This window comes from Lissotriton helveticus, chromosome 10, assembly GCF_964261635.1.
Source record: "Lissotriton helveticus chromosome 10, aLisHel1.1, whole genome shotgun sequence".
Taxonomy (NCBI): Eukaryota; Metazoa; Chordata; class Amphibia; order Caudata; family Salamandridae; genus Lissotriton; species Lissotriton helveticus.
The window spans coordinates 854549402-854570818 of NC_136071.1; the positions used below are offsets into that span (position 1 = coordinate 854549402).

Here is a 21417-nt window from a genome sequence, read left to right on the forward strand (position 1 = left end):
CTGGAGGAAGCTCCTTCTCCTACCTGGCAGCCAAGACCTGGAACTCCCTCCCCACCCACCTTCGACTGACCCAGGACCAGCTTTCCTTCAGGAGGCAACTCAAGACCTGGCTGTTCGTGCAGTAACGTATTTCCCCCCCAGCGCTTTGAGACCCTTCCGGGTGAGTAGCGCGCTTTACAAATGTCATGATTGATTGATTGATTAGTTTATTAATCCCAGCAAGCAATTGCTTCTCATATAGCCCCATCTAATGATCACATCTATGTTAATAATGTACCACAAAGAAACTGGTGGGAATGCCTGTAACGAGCATGCGAAAATAACCCCTATAACTAATGGACTGACCACTAACTTTGGGCTCCCACATAGCATGCTACTTGCTGTAAAGAGCTTTAATGCCTCATCAGGGGTAGTAAGCGCTATATAAATGCAATTTAAACAATTTAAATGCAAAAGTATTCATTGGCTTGACAGATTGTATTCATATCAATTTACTTCGATGGAAATCATCTCCTGAAAGGACAGGTAAATGCCTGTTAGACTGTGATGTATAGAGTATAGCAATTAGGTGGAACAAAGAATATGACCACTTGATCCCACCTCTTTGTTTCATATAGGTTTGCCTCCATATCCATTCAGGGCAGTTGCCCCTTCTTAAATTATATTAATGAGCGATGAAGCGGCAAGAAGAACATTGGCACTAAAATCACCTAAGAGATCAAGCCATCATCCTTCTATGGAAGTCAGAGCTAAAACAAACCATGTCGGTTACAAACAAGAAGAAAATGTGACTGAGAGGAAAACGAATGAGTATGAGTATCATGCTGTCCTTATGACACCAATAATTTTGGGGTCTTCTAAATATTTATGAATCGACTCCACAAGAGTAAACATTTTACAAAAAATTAGGAAAAATCTCCCTAAGGGAACACCTTGTGCTCTGCAAGAATTGTATTGAGTGCTGATCCAGTCTCAAGAGAAGATCTCAATACCATTGCTGCAGCGTGAGATGACAAAAATCAGGGGTTCGCTGATAGGGTGGTTTGAGTATTGAATATTGAAAGAAATACGCAGAACAATTAAATGCGTGTTTTTTTTAATCACCATTGACCTTTTCCAGGTTGTCCATTAATATATCAGCTCTTATTTGCAGATTCCACATTACCCCCCACCTCTACCCCAGAGTCTGCACAGTACTATTGTTGGAATTCTCATTGACCCCTTATATACATCACCAATAACATCTTCCAAGTTGCCCTCTGAGTACATGAGGCAATATTGTTAGTCAGTATCCATATTGTCCATATATATAAATCAGCACTACTGTGTCAACCTTACCCCAGGGTTATAACGTGTCCTTGCCATTGAAGTAGTCTCATTGTGTTTAGCCGAGATAGACTTTTTGCCATGCCACTGTCCACACGGAATGTTTTTCAGATCATCGCCTAAACAGTTGCGGTCCTGCATCTACGACTCGCGCCGGCTCCTTGGATGAGGCCATAGCTAACAAGACCATATGCCTACAGCATCGTTGGTCTCCACACCATGCACTGCACATGTTCTGTGAATGCTGCTAAATTCTGCCTTTTTCTGCGCCAGCGTCTACCAAATAAGTGCCCCGGGCTGCTGGTCTCTGACTCTGCTTGGCTAACCTTATTGGTCCAACTGGAGCAATTTCGAAACTAGACCTCACAGGAATGATGTCATGCACATCAATGATTCCCTTAATTAAAGGGAATTAAATTATTCATAACAATTATGGATTTAACTAATCAGAAATCTGTAAAACTAAGTTATCAAGCTAATATGCTTGTAATGATTGAAATCGTCTCTAGATGTGCATTTTTTTTAAAAAAAAACATTTTTTTAAAAATCAAAACACTTTATTAACATAAGCAATGCCTCTTGCTGAGTGAGCAACCCACCAAGGAAACATTAATAAATACAAACAATCCATGCATTCAACTACCTGTCTTTGGCTTAATATTGTAATGAAAGGATTTTAAAACTATGCGCCTGATTAGATCTCGGTGGAGGGGTTACTCCATCACAAGGGTGCGCGGATACCCTGGCCGCCGAAATATAAATCCTATTATATCCCATGGGATTTATATTTCGGCAGACGTTATATCCGTCACTGTTGTGAAGGAATAACCCCTCCGCTGAGATCTCAATCAGCAGGCCCTATGTCTTTAAAGCATCATGGAATCGTTCAACTAAATCTCCAAATATTGAATTACATTAACAAAATGTCCTTGCATCATACCATGCGAAGCAATTTACTTTCAGTAATCCTTAAAGGAAAAAATATATATTTTTCATGCCATGCTAATGATGGAGTATCCAAAACATGTGGCTGAAGGCTCTACAGCGCCACCTAGGGATCCGGGAACATTGCCATACCCCTTGACATTGGCCACATACATGGTTTACTATCATGTTAATGGAGCCCCTCGAGGGCAAGGTAGGGCTGCTCTCTCTGTTTACCTTTGTGTCTTTAAATGCTTCTTTTTCCTCACCTCCACAGCTGCCCTCCCTTCAATGTATGTATCTCCCTCGGGCTCCTTTCTCCTTCTTTCTAGTCCATCCTGATGTACTCACCAGCTCTCAAGTTCTCTCTTTCTTCCTGTCCACTCTCGTCCTCATGCCCTCTTATTCTGCTCTCCATTTTCATAATTTTGGTTCCCCCTTCTCTCCCTCTTTCTGTTATCTCTCCATAATGCACAGTCTCTGTCTCTCTAGCCCTCCCTCGATATCTTTGTCTCTATGTCTTTTCTGTCTCTATTTCTCCCTCTCTCTCCCTCTCTGCCTTTTCTATCTCTATCTCTCTTGTCTGTCTGTCTCTCTATGTTTTTTCTGTCTCTGTCCTTCTCTCCCTCTCTCTATCTCACTAGCTGCCTTTGCTGTCTATCTCTTGCTCTTTTTCCTCTCCTTTGCACTCTCTCACTTTCTCGTGTTCTGTATCACAGAAAGCTGCATGCATGTCCTAGGAATTCATGTACTAATGTGAGCTGAACACTGAACAAAGGAGTAAAGCTACAATTGCAGACTGTGGCACCTGTGATGCAAGACGGAATGCTACAAAAGGTAGTTGGTATGCTTATTGGTGTTTTCAAAGGCAGTAAGTGACACAACACAGGTGAAGACAAGCACTGGCAAAGCCAATAGGTGGGCCCTTGACAAGCTGATGCGAGGTATATTTTTTATGTTTTGACTTGCAAGCATGTTCCACAAAATGAAAAAGAATAAACCAACGAAAACGTATGCTTGTAACTAAAGTGTTACATTAGAAAATAATGTAACTGTTGCAACTAATTTTAATAGAGCGGCACAGATGCTTCCTCACAGACAGTAGAGAAACTATTTTTAAGTGTAATGCACATCAGAGGAAATTAGGATATTTATAAGCACAAAAAAGTGCTATTGGCTTTGAATTAATCCTAAAGATATAGTTGAAACACACAGGGATTACTAAAAAATTAAAAGAGGTAAAAAAAACATTGGTAAATAAAGCACTAGTCCACCAGCCCTTGCATGGAGGTGCATTTCTTTTTAAATGTATGTAATCGAAAATGCTGTCACTCAGACTATGAGACAGCCGACGACTGAAGTGGCCTGACCCATTGTGCCATATTGTAGTCAGTGCTGGGCAGAGGCAAGATGTGATTGACAATTGAACAGACCAATGGATGAAGAGGGTTGACCCAGACCACTCTGTTTATATGTATTCATTTTTTATTTATGAATTGTTTCATTACATGAGGCTTGTGGTAGAGCTAAAGCTGTCTCCAGGCTACATTTAAGATTGTTACAGGTACAAATGTCATGTGCCCTACTTTGCCAAATATACTCCCTAAGTAAAGGTCCCGTGGATAGTAATCTCATATATACGCTATGCGTGCAAGACGGATCAATTTTGGGTACCATAACATATATGGGGAAAATCAAAATTGATAAGACCCGGCTGCCACTCAAAATGTCTCTTTCGGTCCTGGCCTCTCTGTATTTTTAAAGTCGTGACACTTGAAAAGAATAGTCTTAAAATTGGACTGTGATAAAGTTCAGACATGTGTAAGTGAAAAAGGCTTTCGGTATATTCTACTATTTGTCCAGAATATGCTTCCTGGGTCAGATGTCAGTGGCTTGGGTTGCATTATCTCAAACATGACAACATGCAGAAGCAGATACTTTATCATCTGAAGTGCCTTCCTGATGCCAGCTCTACTAAAGCCGCCCTCACATTGTCAGCAAATGTCTTAATATTGTGCCACAAGTAACCTCTGTGTGAAACCCCTGAAGAGCTGACAGTACACACAGCCACTCCTGTTTGCGTGTCTTCAGCCATCATAGCTCCATGTTCCCTTTGCTCCTGCAGCAGAAGATTTAATCCACTACAAGCACACCACAAAAAAATCGTGGATTTCACAACTACATGAGGAGCACGTACTTAGGTGGAGCAATGCAAATGTGGTGTGTGGGTGGATGTTGTATAGAAAAACGCAATCCTGCCGATATGGATTTTAAAAAAAACCTTCACTGTATGGGACCTATAAGGTGTAATCATTTTCCAAAATGTGTCGATTTGTTGACATGATTTCTACTTTGAGAAAAGGATTATTCAGCTACAAATGAAAGGAAAACATCTATTTGCAAGCATAGACATCAATGCTTAGGCCCTAGACTCGAATAATGGATTCCAGTGTTTTATAAACAGAATGCTCCTCTTTGTATGCTCTTATTCACGAGTTGACACACTGTCAGTGAACAGTGTGCATTGCATTGCACCCTCCAAAAAAAAGTGTTTGACACTGATTTTCTAAATATTTGCACAAAAAAGCAGGAGACAATTATGAATAGTCTGATGTGCCAATTCTACAAATGTATCATTTTCGATCACACAGGCAACTGTGGCATTGTATTTTTATCCTAGTTCTGCAATTATTTGGCTTAGAAATTCTCTGTGTTCATTTAGATATATTATATATACCATATAATTTTCTTAGTTGAAGCTGTTCATGCCTGGATGCTTAGCCTACCCGTGTTAGTGTGGAATTATGGTTGTATGTCTCGATTCCACCGGGCCTACCACATGCATGTTCATGTCACATGTCAAAAAAATCTATTTGTCTACCTTGTGTTGTCAAGAAAAAACATGATGTGTAATTTAAGACAGCCCTCCACAGCTCAAGCTTTGCCAGTGCATGGAGCTAGCATCCAGCAGTGTAAGTCCACAACAGGAAGGCCTAACGGGGGCGGAGTAGGTTAAAATAATGAGCCGTGGCTCAAGATAAAGATGTGCCTGTTTGCTGTCTTGATTCAGGCAGTTACAACTCATGAACTGACCTATTTGGTCTCAGAACTTTATGCACAATGACTGACACGAAGGCACACCATTGCAAGTGGTTTATATAATTCAACAACAATTCTAGATGAAAACTGACAAAGGGCTCCAAAGGAAACCGGAGCAATGAACAAGACACAAGTTTTCTGATAACAGTAATCAAATAAATAATGTTCCACTCTCTATCTAGGCATGGTTGTCCTCATCAAATACATTTAAAATCGAAAACATTAAATACATTTTGGGTTCAAATCCCAGTGAGTAGTATACCAGGACTAAACATCTGTTGTTTAAGGGCATCAGTAACAGTTATGGCTTGTGTGTAGCACACCACGCACAACAGGAGAAAAGACTGATAGCAGAAGTGAGGGGCTGTGACATTTAGCCTTGAGGCCTCGTAAAGAAAGAATATTAACGTTCACGCTTTCCACATAAAGACCAGCGATCTTAGGCTTCCTGAAAAGATAAATTCGGTTATTCTAAAATCATATATGTGTGGATTATTTCTATTTAAGTCCACGCCTCTTTAAAAATGTATGCATGTGTGGTGGTTTGAGGGTCAAATCCTTCATGTTACACAAAAGACCCCTTAAAGACAGCAAAATAAAGGTATGAAAAGCATCAAGAGCATTTAGAAGAGGTACTGTTAAACAGTCGGAAATCCATTCCAGAAACAAGATGGCCTCCACCGCCATCAAATGGGAGCTCAATAGGCAACCAGCCGCCATTTTGAATCCGTGAGGCACTGTTTGCTATGAAGCCAAACTCATAGATTAAATGTGGACACAATACAACGTTTCCACGTTTCATAACGGTTTTACACACATCCATTACTCGCCATTAGGTTCCACAAAAACTAAAAACAATATCTTAATGTGAATGTTTCAATTGTTTCACTTCTGTGCATTTAAAAAACTAGAAAGGGCTGTTGTATAAGTAACGTTTTAACGGAAAAGACTGATTTTTGATGATATTTTACTAACAAATAGCCGAAGTATAGTTATGGATAATGCAATCTGCAAGTCATCAGTACAGGATGCATAAGAGACGACGGATGGGGGGAATGTGTGAGAGGCCGCTTGAGCCTGGAGCTGCAGGCCTGCACAGTACACTGTCCCACAGGTCAAGAGTTTGAGGGTCAGACTTCATCTCTTAAAAAAACAATTAGTGGGATGGAAAATGTGTCCTCTCGGTGAACCCTTCTGGTCGCCCTGGCAAAGAACAGACTATGGGATTCTAAACAAAAGGGGGGCGGCTGCTGCCTTTCTGAAACGTGTTTCATTTTAAAAAATGCAGGCCGTCTCTCCAACCGCATTCGCACGGAAATCTAAAATTCGGCATGCAAATACAATAAAGCAACAAAAAAGATGCGAGGTTACCTTGGACGGAGGTCGCCGGCTCTGCGTTCCTGTTAGCCATTCCCAGATTTCCAACAAGGAGAGATGCTTTGCAGCTGGAGGGGGCCTGTCTTCATCCGTAATTCCACTTTTTTTCCAGACGAAATTTTGGATTTCTCACCAAGTTTTTCTCCCAGAGAACAGACATCGGAGTGGCTGCCGAATTTCAAACAAGTAAATATTGAATTATGACAATGAACTGCCGCTGGGAACTTTATGCTATTGGCCTGAACACAATGTTACTATTAATACTGACTTACAATCGTCGAAATTGCCTGTTATGTAGGAAAAAACTTGCTGCTTGGATTGCACTAAAGTATGTTTTAATTACACATTAAAAAACTAGGTTATGAAATGGTTGTGATGTTAAATGCTCTTAATAGGATAACAATTTAGATGTTTAAAAATAGCATTAAGAGGGGTTGAGTACAATTAATTTTAAGCCCTAATGGAGAGGGTTGAGTGGATAGAGGAAGGGCTCATCTGAGGTGAAGATTAACACGTGTGTGTCTAGTATGCTTAATTTAACTCCTAGGATGTACCCAGCGCGGTACAGTGCTGACACGTTTGCCTTTCTTGAATTGTGCTGAATGAATACATCACGGGGCTATTTGTAAATGTCAGTGTAAGCACAACAAAAAAAGCACTTACAGCAATCAAAAGTGAGGAGCCGCACTTGGCGAGTTTTTAGAAGTGTTTTCCCAGTGAGAGTGTTTTGGAAGGACAGATAATGAGAAGTTATCAGTTCAGGCGCTGAAATGGCTGGCAGAGTACAGCATTAAAAAGTAAATACCCCACCCTGCGGCCCTCGGCAAAAGCTCTGCCTGGCCCCGCTTGCAGCCAGCAGGAATGCCATTCTAGAGATAGCCGTGTGCCATGCGTTCCAGGCGGGCCTGTTCAGCAGGCTGGCGTGCCTCTCCTGTGGTTGAGTTCTAAACCTGGAACCCTGCCTGCCAGTTCATTCATGGTAGCATTTTTATAGGTGCAGGGCGTGAGAGTGGATTTGCACTTTTAGTTCCGTTTACTACCAGTCTCTGAATTTGCACCTTTAGTTCTGTTTAATACCAGTCTCTGAATAGCCTACATTTCAGATGTATCTTCTTACTCCAAGAAAATAGCGTTTTGGGTGGCACTATTTGAAAGAGACCCGGCCCGCACTGCATGCACGTTGTAAATCTCAGCAGGCCAGGTCACACCTTTTGTAACGTAATGAGCTCCACAGAAGGCAACCACCACTGCATTCTTAATATAAATTGTCAATTCTGTAAGCATCTTCCCCAAAAGTGGTTGTCCGAATAATATGTCAGAACATTAAAGTGTTATTGCAGACTATGCAGTTTCCGATATATATGCGCGAAACTTGCCGTCTGTGGGCCCCAGATAAGTCAACCACACTAAGAGTGTTAACCTAAACCTTTCACTTCTGTAAACATAGCACTGGAGGTGAAAATACAGAGCAATATATCATCGTAAAAAAAAAAGTTCTTTGTAATCTATGCAGCTTAAGAAGCACCAATTGCACAACTTACCAACACTGGGTTCACAGACTGGCAGTCACCTCAAAACTGTTAATCGAAACCCTTCACGTCTAAAAATGTAGATTGATAGATATAGGTACCCCTGAATTCAAACATTCTATGCAAATTGTGCAGCTTAAAAAAGCACCTTTTCAAAAATGAGGGCAATCATTAAAGATATGGGCAAACGTCGATTTCACGTTGGAAAGACAACAGTGAGTCCTTCAGTTTTAAAATTAGCAAGACATAAGGCTAGCAAGGGTTACATTTGAGCTTTCACGACTTTAATGATTCAAAATAGCATCATTCACATTCATATTTTAACACAACACATTGCACGACACGGCCACAAAATGCACGGGGGACATAAAAGTACTTCACAGACCAATTGCACGGTGTGCCACGTATGCTAAGGAGGAAGCACAACTCGACAGGTTTTCAAATAACCGAAATACTGAGAAAGGATGCCCGTTGCCTATCACACACCTAGCACGACTTGAAACAGAAGGGCATTTATATAACACACAGAAAAAGTGTACTTCCGCATTGAAAGAGAGGGTGTCTCGCGCCATCGGCTGGTTCCAGGGGGTAAAAGGTTTGCTTTGTCCTTTTATAAACCTTCAGACACAGGCCTATTCCACCGAACCGCACACTGAGCAGTCATTTCAGAGTCCCTGCTATTCTGCAAAATATGGCACTCTTTCCTTCAGGGCTTTGTACAAAATAGTCCTCTCTGCAAAGTCCTCCTGCAAGATCGCTTTGCGAGAAGCACACGGTGGCAGCTGCATAAATAGAAAAAGTCATACGGTCCAATATCTAAATAACCCTGGCAAATGTCCTCTTTGGGGGGATAAATAGAGTCCCTATGCAAGACAAGTGTCTATGTATGTACACAATAGTTTGGTCCATCTATTCACACGAGGGAGGGCGGTTGCAGAAGGAAGGTGGTTAGAGGGCAGGGGAGCCTGGCGTCGGGGGCCCGTCGAGGTGCTGCTGGGGGTGGGCTTTGACCTGCAGGCCGGCCGAGGGCGGGTTGGCCGAGCGCATCTTGGTGTTGGGCAGCTTGTGGTCCTTCTTCCATTTCATGCGCCGGTTCTGGAACCAGATCTTGACCTGGCGCTCGGACAGGCACAGGGTGTGCGCGATCTCGATGCGCCGGCGCCGGGTCAGGTACCGGTTGAAGTGGAACTCTTTCTCCAGCTCCAGGACTTGCTGGCGGGTGTAGGCGGTCCGGGACCTTTTGGGCTCTCCTCCGGAGTAATTGGGGTTGACTGAACACACAAGGGGAAAAAAAGGAAGTGTTAACATTATTATATGGAAAAGTGACACCTTGGAGAGATAAGACAGACAAAAAATACAGGCTCACAAAAGGAGTTTCGCAGGCCACCGAGTCAAGCGTTGGCTATAAAATATGCTGATGGGCATTTGCCTTCGAAAAGCTTCAAAGGAACATGGCCCCAGAGTCACTGGCACGGCGATTAAATTTATGGCCGTAGTAATTACGGCCTTTAACAGTTTGGGGGTCATAAATCTGCCAATAAGGAGGGCAACCTAAACAAAACAAAAAATAATCGCTTTTCTCACAGGGTAAAGGGGACTCGGTTTGGGAACATCACATTTCTGATGTCTGAGCGTTGCAGCTTGCAGGGAATCCTCATTTGAGCGACGTTGGGGCTATCCTTTTGGGGCGATCTATGAGCTGCCTCAAAAAAAGGTGACTTGGAAGATGAAAACGCACCTCAGGTAAACTCGGGGTCACTGGCCCTTCCATCTGTGAAGATGCCTTTTCAGGGCTGCGAGAAGGGGGGCAGCGCAGCTTTTCACAGAGGAAGAGTTTGGGTGTAAGAGGGGGAGAGGTCTGCCTCTGAAGGGCATTACGAGAGCAAGCTTTGTAGGAGAGACCTGGGAGATTTTTTCATCTCTCCTTTTAAGAAGGGAGATTTTTTCTGAGTAAACAAAGCCTATATCTTGCAGGGGGGGAAAACAAAAAATACATGAAGAAGATTGCAAGACACATGGCCGAGGGAGAGGTAAAAGGGTGGCATTCCAGGGTGTATTCCATGAGGGGGCATGTGGGGGGTGAATCCGAGCGGTCTGGGTGGCACGGGGAACTCTCCGCTGGATGAGACGTTCCTTGTAGAAAGGGGACTGTGGTAAGGAGAGAGGCGGACGCGACAGACAGCAGCCCGGGTGCGAGGGAGAGCTGCCCCGGCTGCAGCAGGCCATTCGGTGGCTGTATGTGGGCTCACACGGGGAGTGAGACCAGGGGAGGTGGGGGACGCCAAGGTGAGCCTCTTCCCAGGTCTTTGGCATGCACTTTACACCTTGTCAGATGTGAGAAATAAAAACACAATGTTTCGATGGGACAGACAGGCTAAGGTTAAGCAGTGGAGAGCTCGGGTACAGTGTGGATGAGGGGGTGTTCTCGCCGTTCAGCGGGTGTACTCAGAGGGCACACCAGGGTAACAAAAAGGTGGTGGGGAGACACCAAGGTGAGTCCCCCTGACACTGGCATGCCTTTGGAGGGTGCACTTTGCAATAAAACGCAATAGCCAGAAGAGACCCAGGCAGTTAAGCCGTGGTGGGTTCGGGCACAGGGAGGGTGAAGGCGCGGGCACAGGGAGGGCGCGGGCACAGGGTGGCTCGGGCTTAGCCCCCCGGCAGGGGTCCCACTTACTGGTGTTGACGTGCACTTTCTTCATCCAGGGGTACACCACCGGCTGCTCCTTGCCCTTGCAGTCGGGGAGCAGGCTGGGGTCGGGCAGGGCGCAGGAGGGCTCGTGGGGCAGCAGGGGCTCGCAGTGCTGCTGCAAGGGCTGGGGCAGCGGCTGCTGCTGCTTCCTGGGCGGCAGGAGGTGGCTCTGCTGCTGCAGTAGGGCGGGGGGCGGCCGCGGAGCCTCTTCTTGCGGCGCCTGCTGGTGGCTCGGCCCATGCCGGTAGCCGTAGCCCTCCTCGGGGTAGGCGCGCTGCCGCGGGTACAGCGCCTCGGTCGGCGGAGGCTGGTAGCCGGGCTCCCGCTCGTAGTAGTCGGCGGGCGGCGGCAGGTATCCCCCCTGCGAGTACTCCTCGCACGGAGGGAACTTGGGCTCGATGTAGTTGGAGTTTATCAAAAAGGAACTCATGCTCATTAATTTGTTGAAGTGCAAAAAAACATTTACTAAATTTTTTTTCTCGCCTTGTCGTTTTTCTGTTCTCTGCAAGGCCCGCCCCCCTGGCTGTCAAGTGTACAAAGTTGGCGGAGCCACGTGACGCGCGCCGGCCAATGGGAGCGGCGGGCGCAGAACCCGGATGAGGAAGTGGAGGATGATGAATGTGGTGGGCTTCACCCAGCCCCGCAGCTCCCTCCAGCTGCAGCCCCTCAGCCCCCCAATACCATGGGTGATAGCGTCCAAAAGTAGGTCCGTGGGGGCGAGAAACCTGAAGGGGGGAGACAAAAAGACACAAAGCAAACACACGACTCAACACACAACCGCCCTTCCCCAGAGGTGCGCTCTCCCTGGACATGGAAAGCGGGGTCCCCCCTGTATGTTCGTTCGTGCTTGCTCTTTGCACATAGCGCAGTTTGGTTTATGTACTCACATGTCCCATATTTGGATGCAAACGTCAGTAAACAGGCCATCCTGCTGGTGGCGCGACCCCGTGGTGACATGTGCGCCCCTTCCCTGGGTCCCAGTTCACACTCTGCAAAGCGCTCGTTCAGAGAGAGGAAGTCTCACATTTAAACATGGAAGCGCTTAAAGGCTTTGACAAACATAATGGTTTGGCTTTGGACCCCGAAACTCAAAGTTATGTAATGCTGGACCCCATTAGGTTGTGTTGGTCTGCCTTGTACATTTCAAGAGCCCCCTATTTACACATCAGAAGAACCCCCACCCCATGCGCAGCCTGAGGGTTCAAGTGCATGATGCGAGAGGCCCCCTTACTTGTCCAGGGGTCCCTCGCTCACAGCCCGGCGGGCCCTCGTGTACAGAGAGTGGCCTCTTTACGCTCAGGATGTCCCTCGATAACACCCTGGCGAATATTCAGGGGGGCCCTCTTGTTATTCCATGAGTCCCTTATTAACACCTTGCAGGTCCCTGGAGTATATTTTGGGGGCCCTCTTGTTGCACGTCCCTCGTATAGATTATGGGGGGGGGGGTGTCTCTTGTTACCCCATCCACGAGTCCCTCGTCCAGGGCTCGTGTGTACTCCGGGAGTCCGCCATTGATACCACAGAGGAGGTGTTTACACGCCAGGCCTTTCCTGTATGTCCTAGGAGTCCCCCTGTTACATACTGTGGGGTTCGCTCTTTCTAGGCCTGCAGGGCTCCCCTGTATATTCACGGAGCCCCTCTATAAAATGAGGGCGGCCTTTTAAACAATGGGATGTTACCAATCTCCAGTCCTAATATTTTGCATGTGCACGGCCCTCGTGCCAATGTACACACGTATATCATTAACCCAGCAACAACAAAAAAACTAATTTCTGGTCTCATAGCTCCATCCCTTTACATGCTCGGGCCGGACTCCTCAGGGTACAAGACGCCACCCCTGCATAGTGCCATCGCCCTGCACTTGCACTCCTTCGGCGCTTTCCTCTGTGGCAGGATTTTTCGCAGGAAATCCTGCGGATTGAGCACAGTCCGCCATTTCTACCTCAGTCCCGAGGGCTGCCCGAGCCTTAGAAGAACTGACCGGCCCCAGAAACACGCCCTTGACTATGAGGGCGTCGTGTGAAGTGCATTTAAGATGCTCTTTTGTAAATTAGTGACCCCATCACCGCTGTAGTATTGAAGAACTTGGGAACCTTGTTTCAGCAAAATCTTGTCCCTGCTGCAGAAAGCGCAGAATGTAGGGTCTGATTGTCTGTGATAGGAGATATACATAAATAAAAATACCTACATAATATTTCTTCTAGGGCCACTGGGCTATGGGGGTGACATTAGCCCGCGCGCTTATTTCACGCGAGAATTTGACGCTCCAGGTTGGCGGTTTCTCCGTAAAAAGGGCACGCAGGCGCAAGCCTCGGCTATAGAGCAAATGTATCCGAAAATCAGAGAAAATGTCGAATAATGGCCACTTGGAATGGCGGTATTAACCTCTCTTTCTCTTACCTTTGCAGGAGGGTCGCCTCCCATCACCCGTAGCGTTTCTTTCATGCTATCTGTATTGATTCGTCGAGCCTGCTCGGGCTGATGGGAAAGTCGCCACAGATGTATCATGTCCGAAACCCTGATTAAACCTCTTCAAATCGAAAGAAACCTAATCAAAATGTGCACCTGGAGGCAGACAAAAGCGTGAAAAGGGTACTGCCCAGCAGTGAAAAAGTATGTGGTGTTCTGTGCGCCGAATCTTCCCTTTATTTCTCCTCGATTGCATAGAGTCTGAAATGACTTCACCAGATAGAATCTGTGCCCTTTTAATACTTGTGCAAAGGCACATACTTTTCACTCAAGCATAAGGTAATATTTGCTCGAATTGTGAGTTTCGAATTGTCAAAGAGGACCTGTAAAGTTTTACCACATGCATAATTTCCATTTTCGTGCATCGACGATTATTTGCTCGAAGGGACATTAAACACAGATATTCCAGCCAGGTGGTATTCGGCATACATCTTAATTGTTTTCACATTTAGCAGCAGTCTTCTTTCTTGCATGTAAAACGTTTCTATAGCATATTTTGTAGCAGTTCGTCTTTGAAGGGAGCAGTGTATGTTTACAATTGTGTATACTGAAGTTTGTGTGCAATGTTTGTGTACAGAACAATATGAATTGTTTGAATAGTATGGACTCTGACATCTGGATGAATGGACGAATGAATAAAGGGCTCGGTGGCTTGGTGAGTAGTTGGGGGGGTGAATGTGTCTCTGCCAGGTTTGGTGTATGGACGGAAAGACAGACAACTGAATGTCAGCTCATCTTTGTAGTTAGTGTAAAGAATGAATGCACACTATTGTGTATCCTTTACACTGCTCAAAGGAGATGTACATCTTCACTTCCATTTGTGGAGAGAAGTGAACATTGAAATTCACATTTAAAAAAAGTGTCATTGGCTACTGCACATATGTTCTAGAGACATATATATGTATTTGTTGAGTATAACATTTTATAGAACGTCTCTTGTGATGCACAGAATAGTTTACGAGAATACAATCACACCACTTTTCTACATCTCTCCTCCTCTTTCACACACGTGTCCGTGTTCACAGATCCTGCACTGCTATAAAGTTTGCATGAAGCCCACGGTTGGCAGTTCCTTATAGCAGTTTATTTTGCGCGTAGTATGCCACAAACACTCTTTCACAAAGCCCGTTCTTTCCAAAAGATGTTCAAAGTCGCTTTTTATATAGAGTTGCTTCTGCGAAGGCTTGTGTTGGTCCTCGTGAGTGCGTTCCAGTGTTTCTGCGTGTGGGCACATGCTTGTGTGTTGGTGTGACTGTGTGTGCGCGCGCCTGTGGCCTGTGGTTGCCTTATCATAAACACGGACCGCGCACAGAGCCCCGCGCGCCGCTCCCACACAGACATTGCACTCCAAGATTTATGGCTTATCTATGTTACAATAAACACAGACCTACCGTTTCTGACTGCCTGCCGTCCTCTGCACGCAAACAATAACACGAAAAACTTTACTCAGCCAAACATGTAAGCCACACTGCTATGCACAAAACTTCACCACAAAAGAGTTGTGAATCGATTAATGGAAGCTGGCGGAGGGCCGTTTTATACTGAAGTCGCCCAGAAGCCGAAACCGCAAGAACGCACATTTAATGGGAAAAATAAATAAACAAATAAGTTCCTTAGTGGAAACCGCACAACCCGAGGACATGGGTGAAATTCACACTCTGAAATAGAAGCAGCTTTTCCTACTCATTTTTTACGGCGGACGTTTTAAGCACTTCCCCTCGTGAGGCACAGATGGAGGGAAAAGGCAGGACGAGGCGCGGGGCCTCTCGCCCGAGACTGATGCGAGCTCCTTTGAATATATTTGAAAGTATTTTTCCTCTTGAATGCCCCCTGTCCGAAGCTGAGGGGTGACCGCGCAGTGACACCGTGTGCGTTTTCTTTCTTATTAATCTTGCGCACTGACAGTCTTTGTTAAATAACAAGGCGTGCCCTTCACCGGGCGACATTTTCATATTTGTTAGACACGGTGACCTGCAGTTCACCTCAGCCTTGGACTTACATTTTTTTTCTACCTCTCCGCCTTCGGCGGGCTGCACAGTGTCTTTTAGGCAGCGGGGTGCTTGGCCAGACCACTTATGCCTTGGAGGAAAAATAGTGTGGACATGTTATTTTCTCGAGTCTATCAACTATGTTTCCTAGTTGTTATTTTTACATCCAGGACGGCGAAGCCCACACAATGTTGCGTGCGTTCACTATATTAATGCAGGGAAAGATTGTTCAGAAGTAGACCAAAATATTCGAAGTTTAGTTGTAAAAAAAAAAAACAAGCTCTTGTCTGTGCTGAACTCAGAGGAAGGAACGCTTTACTACAGACATATCTATGTGGAATTCTAATGTCAGCAATCCTTTTCATGCACGTTTATACAACTTAGAAGCGAGTTACTTTTTATAAGCACATTCACAATAAAGTAAACAATCTTACAATACAGTAAAGCAACACTTTTTCACTAGTCCTATGTCACACATCTAAAAAGTATGTCTTGAGTTTAAACTTTTTTGGATTGTAAATTAGATAATTTTAATAGTGAATTAATGTTTATTGGCGTGGGAGGTTGGGGTGGGCGCTTCAAAACCCGTGGCATAGCTGTATCAATGTATGTTCACTTACTATGCGGAAAATTGTGTTTTTTCCATGCTACTGTCACAGGGGTTAAAAGGCCATTAATGCGAATTCTGCTATATAATAGACAAGGAGGTCCCACTTTCATGTGTACATACGAGTGTTTAAAGTAGGTATCATTAACGCATTCGCCATCATATTTTAATGTTCCAGACGTGAAGATATAATGCGTGAAATAAATTAAATAGAAGCATCCAGGGGCTTATTTACAAGGGCCTTGCGCCACTTTACCGTCACTTTTCCCATGTTAAAAGTGACGCAAAAGTGGCGTAAGGGGCTTGCAAATCTGCCTCCCAGTGCTTTATGTCCACTCAGGTTATTTTGACTATAAGAGAAATACGTTTATTTGTCTGTCACAGTCTGTCGACCTCACTTTTCACCAAGTTGCGATTGCATTACAGGTGAAACATACTTGTGTTAATGCATCATTGTATTTAAACACCTTATATGCATTGTCAATAAATGAATAGTTTACCAGTGTATTTTTCACATTATTAATGACTAAACTAAATGTTTAAGTCTCTTATACCATACTGAAAAACATGGCACAATCAGACAACGCTGAAGTGTATAGGTCTCGTAGACGATGATGAAATGTGTGATTCTGTTACACCATGCTGAAATGTGTAAGCCGGCTCTTTCATGCTGTACTGTATAGGTTTTTAACATGTTAACATGTATGGATTCATTACACACAGATTAAAAAATATTGCTCTATTACACTATGCCGCAATATTTATCACCACTGAACAATATTGAAAAGTCTGTTGAGTAAGGCAGACTGTATGGTAATGTTGAAGAAGGCCGAAATGTACAGAACTATCATCCACTGATTAAATGTATAGGCCTGATCCTCAATATTGAAATTGAATAGTATAGTATGTAAGGCTGCTCTTAGTGCCCAACATATCAATCTGTTATTCACTGCTGAAATGTATAGCTTTGAAATAGTCTTGAAATGTATGGGTGTGGTATACTTTGATAAAATGTAGGTCCAGTTACAATGCACAATGGTGAAATGTGTACCTAACATGTCTGTCTGTATGTCTGACGACACCAGTAAGGTGCGTGTGTTGTGTTTTTTTTTTAGATTGCAAAAAAATTGTGAATCAATGGCATCCTTCAGGGGTCCACGGCCAGGAGTTCGCCATCCTTTGAAGAGACTGACCTGGGCAGAAGTGCTAGAGAAAGGTTAAAGTGCAACCCTTCCTCAAATGGAAATGATGGATTCACATCTGAAAATAATATTATGACCCTGAGTCAGAAAAAGTATCCTTCCTTTCATGTCTCTAAATTGCCAAGCCCTAAACTGCGGGTAGGTTTTCAACTTCTGTGTGTAAGGGATCAGATGATAACTGCATCCTGTTTGACATGTGTTCTTCCGGGTCACTGTGTTGGCGCTTGTTCCATTATCACAGGCATTATAAGAACGGTACTACAACACAAGCTGCCACCCTTTAAATGTTAAGCCGAGCAGCGGAAGTTCACTTTCAAAGAATGGGATGTCTGCAAGCTTTTAGAAGCAATAACATAACTCTCTTCTGAACTTATAAGGAATAAGTGGTCTGTAATTGGAGGTACCAACGCTTGCTTACACCTATGGGTAAACATCGCCATGCTTACATAGGATAAACGGGCAGGTCATGTTCCTTGGTTGTTCTTCCAACTGTTTTAAAAATAACATATATAACTACATAATTACAATGTGGAAACCACAGTGTTTGTCTGTATAAATAAAAGCATATGTATGCCTCAACCTACACAGGTCTGTGCAAATGTACATCAATTTGTAAATATATATGCTTCAATGCAGGTACAGACAGACTTGGATATATACATATCTACTCATACACCCACGCGTGCATACACAAGCATATGTCAATACAAGCATACATGAAATCATAGTATGAGCGTGCATGCATAAAAACTGGCATCGGTGTGCGTGTAGGTCTGTGTGTAACTGGTTTATCTTGGAAACATCACTCGCCCGTCCATCGTGCATGTATTCATGTGTGGGTGCGTCAACGGGGTCGCCCAGGGCCAGATGTCACATGTACATGCATGCATGCAAACATACGTGCACACGGTCGATTTGTGTCTGTCTGCCTCATCTGGACAGCGATGCCCAGCGGGGTGCCATCCCTATGTGTGAAATGAAATTGCACTGCTGTGTCCCCTGAAAAGTGGCCCCTTTCTCTCCCTCGTCAAAGTAATTGGGGTCACCCATCAGCGAGGGTTCACCCAGAGTCCATGCCCCGATCCACGCGTAACTCAAAGCCATTTTATCTTTTGTCCCGATAGCCAAGAACTCGCCCTAAACATTGACATCAAACCCTTGTCTGGCAGATGACGGAGCGCGCGCTGCTCACCGTAAACTCTTGACCCCCAACTTTCTGACCTGCAGTGGTGAGGCCCGGTGCACCAACATACACAAACGCGCCCCCTCTCCTTTTAGAATCAAGGCCGTTTGGACCTTCAGAAACATGCACTGGGGTTTTATCTTTGAGCTAAGGCATTACTTACGCCCCATGCGTGCAACAAACGCCCCTGAACAACGACACACTAGCGCACAGGGGCCCCACCCTTGCATTTAAGTGTGAAACCTTGGGGTAAGCTTGAATGCACGAACATGAACTACCCAGCAACACCGAGATAATACATTTAATTTTGCACTATATTCCAAAAGGGCTTTGCTGTGCGTGTTAGGTCGCCGTGCAGCTGTTTGCGAGTCTGTTTCTTGGCTCGGCTGTGAACTTGGTCTGAAGCGAGCTCTGCTGGTGACTGCCGGGCCTGCAGATAGATTGATCATTTCTGCATTTACTTAACCTGGCAGTGAACTGCGCGCGCTGTCATTAGTTACCGCCCTGACAGTTTCACCCCGAGCGAGGGCTGCTTCACCAAACTGCAATAATGGACCAATAACCTTCATACCAAATATTATTATTGATGAAGCAGGGACGAGCGAGCGCGCGGGGGGAACCGAGGCTAATTTGAACCTTGGCAATTTGGTGTCCAGGCTAAAAAAAAAAATTCGTGTTTTAACTACTGGGTCAGAAATGTTGTGTGCGAATTATGGCCAAGTCCGACACCAGTGGAGAAATCAACATATCAGTGCTCGCGTAATTTAAAAAAGCCAGTTCTCCCAAAAAACAAACAAAAAAATATCGCAAAACGAACACCTTCTGATGCTGAAAATAATCCTTCCTTTTTTTCTGCTTTTTTAATTATTAAAAAATATATATGTATCGATTACATGCAATATCGATATAAAAGAACTCCGTTATCTCTGTCCGTTTGACCATGATGCCTTGTTTTTCAACATTCTTGTTTTACTAAATATAAAACAGTGTTTATGCTTAAAAAGCAAGGTTTCTGAAAGAAAGAATGACTTTATGTGTCGATCCTCGCCATGGCTGGTTCATTTTAAACTGGAAAAACAGAATTTCGGTACCAGTTGTTCCTCACCGCAAAAATACGAACTCGATGAAACTTCCCCAATCCACGTGAACTGCAACGGCTGTGAATTATTGGACGTTAATCAGAACTTAATAACAATACTAATTTTAAGAATCGAACATTGTGCTTTCTAGAGCTTGTTTACTCCCATAATTAGGGTTCAGACCTATTTAAATGTTAACTTGAAGGAGGGCACTGTGCTGAGTTAGTGAAAAACGAACTCTCAAAGCTGCGAGATGTTCTCATATTCAATATGTTTCCCAGCAAAATATGCTGGCTTTTGTAGCGGTTTACAAAAAAAATCTTCACGCCACATTATCTGATAAAGCAGCTTCTTTCTAGGTGTGGCTAACACGTTGCGACCCTTGCTGAATGTAAACTGTTTTTTTTTGTAGGTGAAATCGGATTTAGTAGCTTAACAAGTTTAGGAAAGGCGCCCACTTTTTGGCTATCACTATTTAGGCGCTGCCCTGTAGTTGTCAGTGCCTAGGTAGGCATAAAGAAGCTCTAAGACTAACTTCCTGCTCCAGTCTACTTTCACGAACCACAAAAACCACAGGGAATCTGCATTTCGCAACGAACCATAACAGTATTTGTTTATCTTATTGTGGCGGACTGCTGGTTAAGACATACTAGTTCCTGAAAGGTGCGGTTTAAACTTTTTGAACATCCTTAACACGTTCTTCACAATACCTTGAAGCGTTGATTTCTAGACTGTGTTTTTTTTAGGTCTCCAGAAACCGACACGCCTTATGTTTGTGGTGCACTCTTGAGACATGTGGCTGTGAAGTCACCACACAGTTATGACACTTCACTACTTCCTGAAGAAGCCAAAAGGCAGAGTGGCTTCTGTGTGGCAAAAGACAACGTATGGTGCACTGTTCACTTCCATAACACACCGAGGACTCTTGCAGCTCTATAACACGTGTTTTGTACTCTCCATAAAACACCAATAAAACACGGCAGGTGCCCTATTTTTAAAGCAATGGGTTTTTCTTACACTACTTTGGTGCGCACAGAGGATGTGCTATACAATGTCTATAACACATGGTGTATTCTGCTTTGTTGATTATTATCTCTTTAGCACACAGTGACTTCTACGCTCTATTTCTGTACCGCATAAGATATTCCGCACTATTATTCTGAAATACGGGATACCTACATTGTGTTAAAATACATTGTCTGCGGCATTATCTTACAAATATACAGACTGGCGTTTTCTGCACTCGTTCAAGGGTTATAATCTATATTTATTGAAAAATGCTGTTTTGTGACTGAATGGCACCTTCTGTGTGATATGTCCCTAGCACACGGGTACTGGTGTGTGTTACAGTCAATGGCCATTCACCGCTACAATATGGTTCTTTCGCCGGCATACTGTGATATATATTTAAAAAGCACGGCGTTTCTGCTCTATATTTCTGCAATGGGGGTTCTGCGCTCTGTAACAGGGTGTTCTGAACTATCCACCACATATGACGTGTCTCGTGCGGTATTACTATAGATACAATGATTGACCTATACTACGACGTAGTCTTTACTGCCCTATGTTTTTATAATCAGCACCTTATGCACTATATTGCTGGTCCCAATGGCGTTTGGTCTACGCTCCACAAAATGGCGCCCTCCACTATGCTACTGCAAGACGCTCCTGTCTGAAATGTCTGACTGCAACCCAGGTAGTATTTTCACTATTGTATCTTAACACAATATGTGTGCTGCAGGTTACTATACAAAAGGCCTTCTGCGCGCCAATAATGTTCCGCATGATGCGTTATATGCTGTATGTCCACAGCATGACTCGTGCTGCAGCCGCCATGATTGCACAGTGCGTCTTCGCACCAGAACACACGTCACGTTAACTTAAAATGTCATCTGCTATTGTATTGGTTAGTGGTGTTTATACCATGGCCTGCAGGTGTACT

General features: G+C 44.3%; 2 protein-coding genes across 2 annotated transcripts in view; both read right to left on the reverse strand.

The window, feature by feature from the left end:
• HOXA3 (homeobox A3) overlaps positions 1-21417 on the reverse strand; it is a 154347-nt gene that overhangs the window by 116288 nt on the left and 16642 nt on the right. Inside the window, exon 2 of the mRNA XM_078663474.1 lies at positions 6721-6894. The gene's annotated coding sequence lies outside the window, so the exon portion shown is untranslated. The remainder of the gene's footprint in view (positions 1-6720; positions 6895-21417) is intronic.
• HOXA4 (homeobox A4) lies at positions 8518-11390 on the reverse strand. The gene is made up of 2 exons (XM_078663477.1): positions 10933-11390; positions 8518-9526 (listed from the first exon to the last, which is right to left on the reverse strand). Exons 1-2 carry the CDS (start codon positions 11381-11383, stop codon positions 9204-9206), a joined length of 774 nt encoding a protein of 257 aa, XP_078519603.1. The 5' UTR covers positions 11384-11390; the 3' UTR covers positions 8518-9203.

Coding starts and splice junctions, on each gene's coding strand:
- HOXA4 (XM_078663477.1), bottom strand. CDS start 11,383: ATGAGCATGAGTTCCTTTTTGATAAACTCCAACTACATCGAGCCCAAG. Junction 9,527..10,932: donor GAAAGTGCACGTCAACACCA/GTAAGTGGGACC, acceptor TTGTGTGTTCAG/TCAACCCCAATTACTCCGGA.